The sequence below is a fragment of the Enhydra lutris genome, unplaced genomic scaffold, assembly GCF_002288905.1.
Source record: "Enhydra lutris kenyoni isolate GAN:26980312 unplaced genomic scaffold, ASM228890v2 scaffoldscaffold77, whole genome shotgun sequence".
Taxonomy (NCBI): domain Eukaryota; kingdom Metazoa; phylum Chordata; class Mammalia; order Carnivora; family Mustelidae; genus Enhydra; species Enhydra lutris.
This window is the reverse complement of record NW_019154161.1, coordinates 4828388-4841104: the sequence shown is the minus strand read 5'-3', so window position 1 is coordinate 4841104 and position 12717 is coordinate 4828388. Positions and strand designations below refer to the sequence as shown.

The following is a 12717-nucleotide window of genomic DNA, read 5'->3' as shown; positions in this document are numbered from 1 at the left end:
GGAGGAAGCAGGCTCCCCGCTGAGCAGAGAGCCCGATGCGGGGCTCGATCCCAGGACCCTGGGATCATGACCTGAGCCAAAGGCAGAGGCTTTAACCCACTGAGCCACCCAGGCGCCCCCTGACCCAATAGTCTTAACCGTCACCTCCATTCTCCACCTGGCTTGCATCATGTCTTCGGAGAATTTATGGCAAATCCATCCAATAAAATTATCCCCATTAGCCCTTTCTCTGGGTCTGGCCTGTGCTGGGTATACAGAGGTAACCAGTGACAGCCCTGGCCCTGCCCTCCCAGGATTCACAATTCAGTGAGGGAGACACACCCATCTGAAGACCAGGATGGCCCAGAGTGGGCAGAGGTAAAACAAAGGAGCCTAAAGGGGGCACTGAACCTAGCTTCGGGGTCAAGGAGGGCTTCCTGGAGGAGGAGGTGAATAAGTTGAGATTTGAAGGACAAGGAGGTATGTTCCAGGTCAAGAGTGACCAATGCTTTGCAGAGAGAAGCCCGGGGACCTAAGAGAGTCTACAAAAACTTACAGTAAATGTAAAAACCCAGGCCAAACCATAAAAGTACATTCTAGAGCTTCTCCAGAACTACTCTAAGGTAATCACATATTTCAGGCCTGGCCCTGAGGCTTGGGCTCAGATAGGTGGATGGTAGAACAGAGGAGCATCTCTGCTGAGAGCGGCTGTCAGTCTGTACCAGGCCCAGGCCTGCTCAGGGATCTCCGTCCTTCCTTTCTCCCCTGCGCCGTTCCAGAGCCAATGTCAAGAAGCTTAGCTTTACATCCTCTTTGCTTGGGGTCCAAGTCCCCAGTTAGGGGCACAGGGAGCCAGATAGATGCAGGTCCAAATCCTGGTTCCCTATACAAACTGGACTGTAGTCTCTGGGCTTCATTATCCTCATCTGCAGGATGAGTTCATAATCTCTATTCAATGTGCCTACAGTAAGGGTTAAATACAGACCAGATCACACTTCTGCCCAGATTACCACAGTGGCTCCCGTATTCCTCTGAGTTAAAGCCAAGTCCTCCCATTGCCCAACAAAAGCCTGATCTCTTCTTCCTTCTCTGGCCACCTCTCCCACCCTTTTCCCTTCCCTCATTCTGCACCAGCCACACGGGCCTCCTCACTGCTTCTCAAACCACTCACAAGCTCTGACCTCAGGGCCTTTGCAAAGGCCATTTCTCCCACCTGGAAAGCCTTTATTGCACCTATCTCTAAAGCTCATTCTCTCCCTTCACTCAGGTCTCCATTTAAAAGTCACCTCCTCAGAGAAGCCTTCTGTGACTGCTCTCTTGAAAATACACCTTCTCATCCATCACCGCCGCCTTAGTTTATTTCATGGCACTCCTAACCCCCACCAGGATGTTCCATTTATTTATTTACTGCCCTCCACTAAAGCCTGTGGATTTTGTTTTTCTCCCTGCTGTACCCACGGTGTTAGAACCATGCTTTAAAAATAAAAGCAGCCATTTTATATTACACTCTATGAATATATTAATATGCTCATGATGATGGTGGTAATAAATAATAAGAGCGCAGCCCCACCCCAGAGTTCGCCCCCCTAACTCAGGGCCTCCCTGTCTCCAGCTCCCCACGCACCCAGGAGCCAGGCCAACATGGGTTTTCCTAGAAGATGACTGTCATCGGCTCTTCCCATTTGGTGATTTTTTTTCAGCTGGACTGTTAGGGAGAGGGAATTCAAGAAATCTGCTGGGAAAGTTTGCCAGGCTAGAAAATAAATGTTTATGGTGAGGTCAGAGGCAAGCAGAAACGCATGTGTGCTGGGGGGACAGTGAAGGAATATAAAGCAGACTACGTGAGCGGTGACTACTGCCCACTCTGTGTGCCCGGGAGAGCCAGGCTTTGGGAAAGATCAGATTGGACGTGCTCCCAGGGAATGGCCCCCCACAGGACTCAGGGCCATCTGGAATGACTGGCCTCACTCCCTGGCACTGGGAAAACCCTCCTCCCGAGGCAGAGGGAGGGCAGGAGTTTCTCCCGTGGAGTTTACTACTTACCTACACGAGTGAATAAGCATTTCTTTGTTCTAGCTTTTTCCCAGTGCTGCAGACAGAAGCAAATTTCTGTCTTTTTCCTCTGCTGCTTTTTTATTTTTTATTCTTTATTTTAAAAAATGTTTTATTTATTTATTTGAGAGAGAGGACAAGGAGTGGGGAAAGACAGAGGGAGAAGGGGAAGCAGACTCCCAGCTGAGCAGGGAGCCTGACCGGGACTCGACCAGAGGACCCCGAGATCATGACCCCAGCCAAAGGCAGACGCTTAACTGACTGAGCCACCCACATGCCCCCAAAGAATAATTTAATGTCTCTCTGTGGCAAACACTGTCTAGGTTCTGAGAGTATACTAGTGAGCAAGACAGAGAAAGTGCATACCTTGGGGTGCTAACGTTGCCATGAGGAATACAATTTTAGGGAAATCACTATCTTTAAACCGCTCTGGGGGCTGTTTGTTATGCAGCAAGTGCTAACTGATACACTAATGAACCAAAGGAATGTGATAGTGACTTTGGTGAGTGTGTGTGAGAGGAAAACTGGTGGAGTCTGTTAAGACTTCTTAGAGGCAGTGACATCTGGACAGTTTGGAATGACAAGAAGGGAACACATGAAGGGGTCAGGAAACAACAAATGCACACATCCTAAGGTATGGTTCACAGAAGAGCACAGCTGAGAAAGACCGAAGTGGACAGGGAATGCTTCCACACAAGCTGGGGGGCAGGTTGCGGGGGCGGGGGGGGGGGGGACTGGCCCCAGGTATAATTTATACCTTTGTCCATTTAACTAAATATTTAATAAATGACAGTTCTCGAATTATGGGAATAATGATCCAAATAAAGAACACAGTATATATTCTTTGGGTTAAATATTTTAATAAGATAGGGGCGCCTGGGTGGCTCAGTGGGTTAAGCTGCTGCCTTCGGCTCAGGTCATGATCTCAGAGTCCTGGGATCGAGCCCCGCATCGGGCTCTCTGCTAGGCAGAGAGCCTGCTTCCTCCTCTCTCTGCCTGCCTCTCTCCCTACTTGTGATCTCTCTGTCAAATAAATAAATAAAATCTTTAAAAAAAAAAAATATTTTAATAAGATAAAGAGGCACCTCTTTCTTCTCAATACGACCATATGAATTTTACAATATGAATTTTACCCTTAACTGTTATGGAAGGGGTTACATGTTATGAGAAAGATTAGAATTAAAACAATAAATCCTGGGGCGCGTGGGTGGCTCAGTGAGGTAAGCGTCTGTCTTCAGCTCAGGTCATGGTCCTGGAGTGCTGGGATCCAGCCTGCGCAGTGCTCTCCCTGCTCAGCGGGGAGTCTGCTTCTCCCCCTGTTCCTTTCCCTTCCTCGTGTAATCTCTCTGTCTCTCCCCCCCCGCCTCAAATAAATAAATAAAAATCTAAAAAAATAAAAAATAAAAAGCACATACACAAAATAAAAACCCAAAGTTGGAACAGAAAGGAAGAGGATTGGAAGGGTGATCCCAGACCGGAAGTGCAGAGACCCAAGGAACGGTTGGGGCTGCAGTGGGGGAGGGGGGACGGGGGATGTGTTGTCATGGAAACCACAGCACTGACTTCCATCCAGAGGGCTTCAAAAGTATTTTTAGATCTGCTGGTAATCACCGTGGCTCCCTGGCAGGAGAGGGAGCAGATAGCTAACTCTATGTAACACACACACGCATGCGCACACACATGCACCTTCACCCACCCATACACGTGCGGATACACACACAAACACATACATATGTGTCATTGTATGTTTACAAATATATCTATTTATATATTCCTTTTGATATTTATTTTTTTTTAAGATTTTATTTATTTATTTGACAGAGAGAGATCACAAGTAGACAGAGAGGCAGGCAGAGAGAGAGAGAGGAAGGGAAGCAGGCTCCCTGCCGAGCAGAGAGCCTGATGCGGGACTCGATCCCAGGACCCTGAGATCATGACCTGAGCCGAAGGCAGCGGCTTAACCCACTGAGCCACCCAGGCGCCCCTCCTTTGGATATTTAAAAACAAATTAAAATTTTGTGTTTTTTTAATTTTTAAAAGATTTTATTTATTTATTTGAAAGAGCGTGACAGGGAGCACAAGCAGGGGGCTCCCTGCTAAGCGGGGAGCTCGACCTGGGACTTGATCCCAGGACCCTGGGATCATATCCTGAGCCGAAGGCAGACGCTTAACAAAGTAAGTCGCCAAGGCACCCCAAATTAAAATCTTTAATCTCAAACATTTATTTATGTATCTTATATGTGTTTTTGGAACACTTAGCAATCTGCTTCTCTGATCGATCCCTGATGGATACACTGATAGGCATCCATGCATTAAGGGGTTAACTCAGTAGGCCTGGGTTGTCCAAACCTGCACATTCCAAGGAAATGACTGGCTCTTTTTTTTAAAAGATTTTATTTATTTATTAAAATTTATTTACTTGACAGAGAGAGACACAGTGAGAGAGGGAACACAAGCAGGGGGAATGGGAGAGGGAGAAGCAGGCATCCTGCCGAGCAGGGAGCCCGATGCAGGGCTCAATCCCAGGACCCTGGGATCATGACCTGAGCAGATGCTTAATGACTGAGCCACCCAGGTGCCCCAAAATGACTGGCTCTTGACCCACTCCTAGTTGACCTCTAAGCGTTTGGAGAATCCCATACTAACAACACCATTCATCATGGAGGCCTTGAGCCGTGCACTATCACTTTGACCTCTGGAGTCAAAGAGGCAGAGTGAGCTCAGCTACACAGGGGCTCCACGCCTATGTGATAGACCCAGAAATAAACATGGTGCACACTGTGGCTCAGGTGAGCTGACCTGTGGGCAATACTGTGTGATGTGCTCTCACCCATTGTTGCTGGAAAAAGTCAGCGCTGTTCATATGACTCCACTGGGAGAGACAACTTGAAGCTCATGGCTGGTATCTCCGAGACTCTAACCTATCTATTCTTTCTCATTTGCTGATTTCACTAATTCAAGTCATCAGGACATTCCACAGGAAACCACTGTCCCGACTTCTAATAGCCTAGATCAATTTTGTCTGTCTCCTGAACTTCATGTAATAAATGGGGTCATACCATACATGCTTTTGTGTCTGGTTTCTTTGGCATAACATCATAGTTGCAAAATTTGTCCACACTGTTGAGTATAGTTGTAGCTCATCCTTTCTAACAGAGTAGTATTTTATTATGGGAACATGCCACAATTATCCCTTCTGTTGGGTAGCTTCAAGATCACAGCTCTTATGACTAGTGTTGCAATGAATATCCTTCCCCCCCAACCCCCACGGCCTTTAGTGAGCACATTTCTGTTGGGTATATGCATCTGGGATTGGAGTTCCTAGGTTGTAGAGCTTTTGTACATTTTGCTTTAGTAGACACAGCTAAAGAGTTTTCCAAAATTCACATTGTCACCAGCCATGTACCTGTATGAGAGTTCTAGCTGCTCTTTTCTTCATCAATGCTGGGCATTTTTGTGCTTTCTCAATTGATCTATTCTCAATCAGCAAATTTACAACAGCTGCCTGTGTTAGCGCTAGATTTCATTACAAGTTGCCAGAATTTTCTAATGAAATTACCCCATTTGGTAGCAGTTAAGCTATACCCTCTTGGTGCTTTCTGGGACCCACCAGTTCAACCATCCTGGTTCACTGGAAAGAGCATAAAAGAAAAGTCTGCTCAACAGTGGGAAGGCCCCTCGGGACTCCTGTTACAATAATAAAAAGAGCTGACTGTGTGTCCAGACCAAATACACATTTTGACAAAATACTGAGTGGCTGAGTATTTGGTCACAGGCAAAGATCGCCATTATAGAATAAACTTCAGGCAACATAGGAACAAATCTGAAATGTTATCAAAATCTTTAAATTCATATCACAACTTTATTTTTTCAAAATGTATTCACTAGCGTCACTTAGTAGCACAGATGGCTAACAAGACATTTTTGACCAGTGTTGTTGATGGTGACATATCACCAAACTATTAAGATTTCCTTCTTTGTTGGAGTGCCTGGGTGGTTCAGTGGGTTAAAGCTTCTGTCTTCAGCTCAGATCATGATCCCAGGGTCCTGAGATCGAGCCCCGCATCAGGCTTTCTGTTCAGCAGGGAGCCTCCTTCCTCCTCTCTCTCTGCCTGCCTCTCTGCCTACTTGTGATCTCTCTCTCTGTCAAATAAATAAATAAATAAAATCTTAAAAAAAAAAAATTTCCTTCTTTGCTAAAAATAACTGACTACAGTAGAAAATTTGTTTCCCTTTCAGCTCACAAGCTGGAAGATCTGGTTGATGGTGATGATGCTATTTCACTGAAAATGATGCTATTTCACTGAAATCCCACAGAACTGAAAATCCCATGAAAGTGCATCCTTGTGTCCTGCTTGAAAAAGCTGTTTCAGGGAATCTTTTTTGAGGAGCCAATTTAAGGCTGTTGCTTTCTTTTCTTTTGTAGTAAGGCTTTATCAATCATCACTGATCCTCATTGTAGCTCACCTTTGCAGGATCTTCTAATGATCTCTTTTTTTTTTTTAAAGATTTTATTTATTTATTTGTCAGAGAGAGAGAGAGAGAGCACAGGCAGAGGCAGAGGGAGAAGCAGGCTCCCCACAGAACAAGGAGCCCGATGTGGGACTCGATCCCAGGACACTGGGATCATGACCCGAGCCGAAGGCAGCTGCTTAACCAACTGAGCCACCCAGGCGTCCCTCTAATGATCTCTTGCTGCCTAATAGGCAACCCCAAGATTTGGCAGTGTAGACAACTGTTTTGATACATTCATTGACTCTGTGTGTCAGGAATTCACACAGGGAACAGCACTGAAGGTTTGTGTCTGCTACATGATGGCTGGTCCTCAACTGGGAAGATGTAAATGGTTGGGAGTGAGTCAAATGGTTGGGAGCTAGAATCATCTAGAAGCTTCCTTACTCACATGTCTGGTGCCTGGGCCAAGATGGTCTGAAGTTTGGGCTCAGCTGGGAATTGTCGATCGGAGCACACACATGTGGCTTCGCCAGTTGGCTTGAGCTTCCTCACAATACGGCGGCCAGAGGCTAGTTGACCGTCTTCTTACTTGGAGCTCAGGGATCCAAGAATGGGAGTGTCTCAACAAACAAGGAAGAAGTCGCATGGCCCTTTATTACATGAGAAGTCACACAGATTCCCTTCCGTGATGCTCTTGGCCCAATCATTTCCCCTTGACCACACTCTCTGTTGGTTAAAGAATTTACAGGTCTGCTCACATTCAATAAGAGGGACGTAGATCACCACCTTTCAATAGGAATATCAAAAAACTTACAGCCACATTTTAAAACCACTGTGCAATGATACACATTCATTCTTCAGCTGATTAATAGAATTTCCACAGGTGAGGTACATAAGATTTTTATTTTTATTTTTTTACATAAGATTTCAAAACTCTAGTTATAGCTGGAGTGTTTATTGGAATGATATATCCAGATTTAACAATATGAATGACATGTCTTTTTTTTTTTTTTTCATGAAATATCATGGGACCTTGGGCAAGCACAGTCAGGCCTCAAACTCAAAGGATCGATCCCACCCAAGTTCAGGGATACCAGCGGAGCCGCATTTGGCTATTTGGTCTTGCAAAGGCCCCAATTCCAAAATGGAATCCAAATCACAGATTTTGGTTGAATACTTAGGCCACAATTGTACTTCGCTGCATCTTTCATATGTGATGTCCCTGAACCTTCAGAGTGCTGATCAGGAAGGTTTTTATTGGTATTCCTTTTAGGGAAAAGAGGAGGGAGCTTGGAGAGCTCAAAGTCTCCCAGGCTGCGCAGCCATTCAGCAGCATTGCCAGGTGTATGGTTGAGTCCTGACAGGAAACAGCACCTCTAAGGAGTCATTGAGAAGCGCTTCATTAACGATCAACAAAGGTGTTGCCTGTGGGCAGCAAGCTGAGGAAGCCAGCAAGGAGAGGCGAGGCACTATACCCAGGCGTGAAGGGCATGTGGGGCGGAAGGTGGGAGTTTCTAGAAGCTCCTGGATATTTCTGGAACTAGGATAATGGTGAGCGAATGAAAGGGCTGTCAGGAGCTGCGGCTTTGTTTGTTAGAGGAACTCAGGGGTGGGGGGGGCGGTTAAGCGGCTCTTTCCTCTCGCCCTCTGGTTTCTGGTGATTCCCAGGGTTCCCATGGGCAGAACCCAGCAGAAAGGCAGAGGTTAGGAGGACTAGTTGGTTGCCATCGTGGAAGTCAGGACACTCCGCCCGGGTCCCCGAGGCCCACGTTCAACTGAAGTGTGGAAAGAGTGCGTCTGGAGGGACAATCGACGAACGCGCAGACCCTCTGCTCAAGGAGCTGCTGAACGCCCCCACCCCAACTCTCGCGCTGGGCTCCCCAGGCGGGAGGGCGCATCCCGAGCGCTGGCCGGTTGCCATGGCGACCGCGGGAGCGGCGCGGACGCAAGTGCGCAAGCGCGCGCTGCGACGCCGGCCCCGGTTCCGCGCAGCTGCCGGGATCCGGAGGAGACGACGCGTGACCAGCCGGGCCCGGAGCGGGGGCAGACGCCCCCTCCTCGGCCCGTTCCCGGGGAGCAGCCGGCCTGGGTGGGCCGAGCCGGCTCCTGGCGAGCGGCGGCATCCCGGCGACCTGTCCCCGGACCGATCGGGGTCGGGGGCGGGGCTGCGAGATCTTGCCGGGAGGCCGCGGGACAGGCTTTGGGGCAGGGCCGAGCGCAGGTTTTGGCCGGTCGCAGGACACCTGTGAGCACCCGGGGCCCGGTTTGGGGAGGAGGGGCCTGGGAAAGCGCGAGGAGGCCTGTAGGCCCGCAGCGCAGGGGGGCCGCTGAGATCTCTGAGCCTGGTCGTCTTCTGGGGAATCTGACCTCCCTCTCCTGTCACCTTACAGGATTAATATCTGGGGACCGCTGCCTCCTTCGGCCACCTTATAGACTGTCGAGTGCACGTGGGATTAGAGACGCTAGGTGTCCGTGACCATGGCCATGAACCTTCTGGAGGACTGGTGCCGGGGAATGGAAGTGGACATCCATAGGTCCCTGTTGGTCACGGGCATCCCCGAGGACTGTGGTCAAGCGGAAATTGAGGAGACTTTGAATAGGGTCCTCTCCCCGCTGGGCCCATACTTTGTGCTCAATAAGATTTTCCTGCGGGAAGAGAATGCCAAAGCTGCCCTGATTGAGGTGGGAGAGGGTGTGAATCTCAGGGCCATCCCGCGGGAGTTCCCAGGAAGGGGGGGCGTCTGGAGAGTGATTTGTAGAGACCCCACCCAGGATGCTGAGTTTTTAAAAAATCTGAATGAATTTCTGGATTCCGAGGGGCGCACCTGGGAGGATGTGGTCCGCCTGCTCCAGCTTGGCCAGCCCTCACGGCCCCAGAATCGGCCTCCACAGAACTGGGCAGACACTTTGGGGGTGCTCTTGGGGGCAGTGGTGCAGATCGTCTTCTACATGGATGCTGAGATCCGCAGCCGCGAAGAAGCCGGGTTTCAAGAAGGGGCTGATGACCAGGTAGCTTCAGCCTCAGCGGCGCGGAGGAAGGTGAAGAAGCCAGGGTGGGCTGCCGAAATAGGTTCCGCTTTGAAGATGGAGAATCTTGGCAGCTGCAACGACCCAGTAGACGAAGGTGACCCTCTGAAACCTCTGGTTCGTAGGGCTGGAGCTAAAAGTCGCTCCAGGAAGAAGAAGCAGAAAAAAAGACCCAAGCAGGAATCCGTGCTCTGGAGGAAGCCCAGAGGCCGCCGTTTCAACAGCTCGGCCTCCTTGGAGGATCCTGAGGCTGCTGGGGCTGAAAACATGGAGGTCTCCGATTCCATCAGGAGCAAAAGGAAGCTACGTGTGAAGCAGGAGGAGTCGGCCTTGAAGAAGCCCATGGCAAAATGTGCCTGGAGGGCTCCCAGCAGCTCATCCCATGACGCGCCGTCAGAAGCCGTGAGCCCTGGGGTTGCTTCGCAGTCAGACCAAGGTGGCGGTCGGGAGGGCCCCCCAGAGAAGAAGGCCATGGGCGGGGCCTTGGCAAAGAGCCCTGCGCCTGTGAGAAAGAAGAAGAAGGTGAGCTTGGGCCCCGTTTCATACGTCCTTGTCGAGTCAGAAGATGCCAAGAAGAAGCCAGCGATGGGGAAGAAAGGGCCGGGCTCAAGACGAGATGGGTCACTTCAGAAGGCCCCACGAGGCCCCCAGCCGGTGGGGTTGCTGGCCTCCACGTCTCGGGGCCCAAAGGCCAAGCCAGAAGGTTCTCTTCAGGCCTCCGGTGGTCAGAATGGCAACAGAAGTCACTTGGGTTGTGCCGGCGAATGGCTGAGTGGAGAATCCGAGCAGGAGCGACAGGTGCTCAGGGCTGTCGCAGGTCAGGTGGAGCGTGAGCAGGATGCCAGCGCGGTGGAGGGGGCGGGTGGCCCACCAGCTGAGTTTTTAGAGGGTGGAAGCCCTGACCTTCCTCCTAGAAGCCCCTGAAGGTCAACCTTGGGGACACCTATGGGCAGGAGGTGGAAGGGCGAACCCCCCACCTCTCCTTTGTTGGTGAGTGTCACTATGGGGGTCTCAGGTCGTTCTGCCACATCCTCCAACCCAACTCCCTTGATCAGAATCGAATAGTGGGGAGTAAGAACATTTGTCAGGGTCCATGACTTGGAGGGTCAAGTTTTCTGGAAGCCTGGTTGGGGGATAGACATTTTCAAGCACTTAAAAGGTCCAAGGGTGTAAGAAAGAAATTCCAAAGAACACCTCCTTCCCTGGTGAGGTCTTCTAATTTATCCACAGAACCCAGAAAGCCTTGATTTGGGGGACCACCTGTGATGAGTTGAAGGAAGACCAAGGACGAAGCATCCAACGGGGAACAAAGTTTTTCTCCTTATTGAACGTACCATGACTTTGACTTGTAGGAACCCAGTTTGGGGAGATGGGACTCTCAGAGGAAAACCATCTGCAAGCTCTTAGGTGGGAGAGATTAAGGGAGGGAGGTACACCTCTCTGCTCTTTTCTCTGCCAGCCCTGCTTTTGCCCCTCCCCCTCAACTCACCTTCAGAGTTTGGAGAGTCGCTAAGCAGACTGGGAGAATCTTAGAATATTCACTTTTCCTTACAAAGGCAGGGTCCCTGTTCATGTTCTGCCTCTCATCCTTGTTCCCTGCTTCCTGGAGAGTGAGCCGGCATCTGCATGCAGGGCCTGGAGTTTTCTCCCATCTTCTCTGTGTTTCGCCCACCAGGAAATTAAGCGGACATCTTCAAAGCAGACCTGCCTTTCTTGGTGCGGGTGTTCTTCCGCTTCCATCCTTGTTAGCCGGCCAGAAGGCAGGAAGGTCCCAGGAGTTAGTTCCGGAGGACAAGAGTGTGCGCTTAGGCTTTGAAGTGTTTGAGATCTAGGTTCTGTCAATAAAACCGGTACTTGGATTCCCAGTTGGAGTCAGATGCTCTCAGGAAGCCTGTGGGGAGGAGGGGTGATCGGTAGGGAAGGACTCAGGCACTGTTGGCTTCCCAGCCCTAAGTCCATCCAGCGCCACCAAACCCTCCACATCTTCGGGGCTGACAACACGTCTCACATTATAATAAGAAAGGGAAAAAATTCTTTAAAAAGTCGGCTGTTAATTGCTGTTCTCCGAATAGACTAGCATACCGTGTCTGTGTGTGTGTGTGTGTGTGTGTAGGGGAGGGGGGCGGGATACCCAACATCCGTGGTTCTCAGTGTCCCAGGAGGCCCAAGGCATGCTCAAAGATGTAATCCCAATCTATTTTTCTCATGTCTTAAAAAAAAAAAAAAGCTGGAACTTGAACTCGTCCTAAGCCAAACCCGTCAGATAGGAGACAATCAGAATGTTACCTTGTGTTCCTAAGTGAGCCTGATTTTGCGCAGGTCTCCAGTGAGTTGTTTCTGCCATATGTTTGCATACAGCCGGACTTCTTGTAAGGGTGGCTGATGAGAGCGAGGTTGCGAGTGGGAGAGGCGGCGTCCCGCGCATGCTCTGTAGCGCAGCACTCTGGAAGAAGTCTCCGTTTGTAACTCACACGCCCTTGGTACGCTGCGGTGTTCAGCCGTGTGCCACCCCGTCCGCCCGTTCCCGTGGCGCTTAGTAATCCTTCTCTTCCCGCGGAGTTTTAGCCCGTCCATGAGCCCAGGGGTTCTCTCCTGACTTCAGTTTCTGTGCTCGGGAATGTGAACAGTTGTTAGATGTTGTTAATCATTCCAACTTGAAAATAAACGTCTTGTGACAATTAATTCCAAAAACCTGGGTGAGTCTTAACTGAAGATGCCTGGCCGCGGGGCGGGGAGGAGGGAAGAAACCGGTTTCCGGCGGCAGCTCTTTCCTGTGCATCGCATCCGTGCGCGTGGAGGTTTTTCCTTGGGTTTGTGCAAAAGGCAGGAGCGCGCTGGCCTCTCAAGGTGAGGAGAGCCGGGGACTCCCCGGCACCTGGTTTCAAAATTGGGCCCATTGGGTCTTCACTGTGTTAAAAGGTGCTGCCATGATGGGTAAAGGTAAACGTGTATGTTACAAAGTAAAATGTAGCTAATTAAGTCTGCAGACGCGCTTCTAGGTGAGGTCTTGGATTTTTTGAGAAGAGGGTCCCCCCCCCCCCGCACCCCCAGTGAACACCTCGCCATCCTAGACTCCCAGCCTGGCACGAGCTGTTGTCAATCCTGCAAGGATCATCAGTTTTCCCTGACGAAAGATGCCTTCGAGGTGTCCTCTTTGTCCGTGGCCTGCCACCCACGCAAGAGGCTCTCTCCCAGATCTTGGGG

General features: G+C 50.1%; 1 protein-coding gene across 1 annotated transcript; it reads left to right on the top strand.

Moving 5' to 3' along the window:
- The first annotated feature begins 8672 nt into the window (after positions 1–8672).
- On the top strand, positions 8673–10437 carry LOC111160819 (paraneoplastic antigen-like protein 8A). Its single transcript, XM_022524175.1, has 2 exons — positions 8673–8731; positions 8877–10437. The coding sequence occupies exon 2, from the start codon at positions 8965–8967 to the stop codon at positions 10435–10437; it is 1473 nt and encodes a 490-aa protein (XP_022379883.1). The 5' UTR covers positions 8673–8731; positions 8877–8964.
- The last annotated feature ends 2280 nt before the right edge of the window (positions 10438–12717 follow it).